At 61.5% G+C, this 1123-nt stretch overlaps 1 protein-coding gene across 1 annotated transcript in view; it reads left to right on the forward strand.

The window, feature by feature from the left end:
• LOC103780274 (hemoglobin subunit alpha-D-like) overlaps positions 1-828 on the forward strand; it is a 1034-nt gene extending 206 nt beyond the window's left edge. The window contains exons 2-3 of the mRNA XM_008947937.1: positions 11-215; positions 653-828. Of these exons, the coding sequence (XP_008946185.1) occupies positions 11-215; positions 653-781 (334 nt within the window). The 3' untranslated portion in view covers positions 782-828. The remainder of the gene's footprint in view (positions 1-10; positions 216-652) is intronic.
• The last annotated feature ends 295 nt before the right edge of the window (positions 829-1123 follow it).

A 1123-nucleotide genomic window follows, 5' to 3' on the forward strand; every position in this document is an offset into this window, starting at 1 on the left:
TCTCCGGCAGGATGTTCGTTTCCTGCCCCCAGACCAAGACCTACTTCCCCCACTTCGACTTGTCACCCGGCTCCGCTCAGGTGAAGGCGCACGGCAAGAAGGTGATGAACGCCTTGAGCACCGCCGTGAAGAACGTGGACAACCTCAGCCAGGCCCTGTCTGAGCTCAGCAACCTGCACGCCTACAACCTGCGTGTCGACCCCGTCAACTTCAAGGCAGGCAGGGGAGGAGGGGTGTGGGGACAGCGGATGAGGGACAGGGATCAGGATGGGGGGATGGAAAATGAGGGACAGGGGTTGAGGGACAGGGACCAGGGCAGGGGATGGAGGATGAGGGAGAGGGATTGAGGGACAGGAATCAGGATGGGGGGATTGAAGATGAGGAACAGGGGTTGAAGGACAGGGACCAGGGCAGGGGATGGAGGATGAGGGAGAGGGGTTGAAGGACAGGGACCGGGATGGGGAGATGGAAGATGAGGGACAGGGGGACAGGGCTTGAGGGACAGGCACCAGGATGGGGGGATGGAGGATGAGGGGAAGGTTTTGAGAGACAGGGATCAGGGCAGAGGATGGAAGATGAGGAGCAGAGTTTGAGGGACAGGGACCAGGACAGGGGCTGTAGTGGTGGTGCTGAGCCCTGTTTTCCCTTGCAGCTGCTGTCGCAGAGCTTGCAGGTGGTGCTGGCCGTGCACCTGGGTAAGGATTACACCCCCGAGGTGCACTCTGCCTTTGACAAGTTCCTGTCTGCCGTGGCCGCCGTGCTGTCCGAGAAGTACAGATGAGCTGCCACTCGTGCCCGGGTGCCATCAATAAAGACCCTTTTGCTGCAGCACCGTGTCTGTCTGTGCCAGGGCTGGGGGCTGGGGAGGGCTGAACGGTCACACTGCTTCTGCTGGTGGGAGCTGGTCCTGGAACAAGGGGACAGCACTGGCTATGGGCTCCCTGGGTTCCCCCCAACCCGGGGCCCTGCCTGCTTCCACCCCAACCCACCCCAGGCTGGGATGTGGCCGATGTTGGTAGCAGGACCCTAGGAATGGAGTTCAGCCTGTTGCCTTGCCATGCCTGCACCCCTCTGAGGAGCAGAGGGAAGGGCGCACCCAGCCAAACATTCACCCCCTTGAAGA

Source organism: Merops nubicus, unplaced genomic scaffold, assembly GCF_000691845.1.
Source record: "Merops nubicus isolate BGI_N331 unplaced genomic scaffold, ASM69184v1 scaffold45279, whole genome shotgun sequence".
Classification (NCBI taxonomy): domain Eukaryota; kingdom Metazoa; phylum Chordata; class Aves; order Coraciiformes; family Meropidae; genus Merops; species Merops nubicus.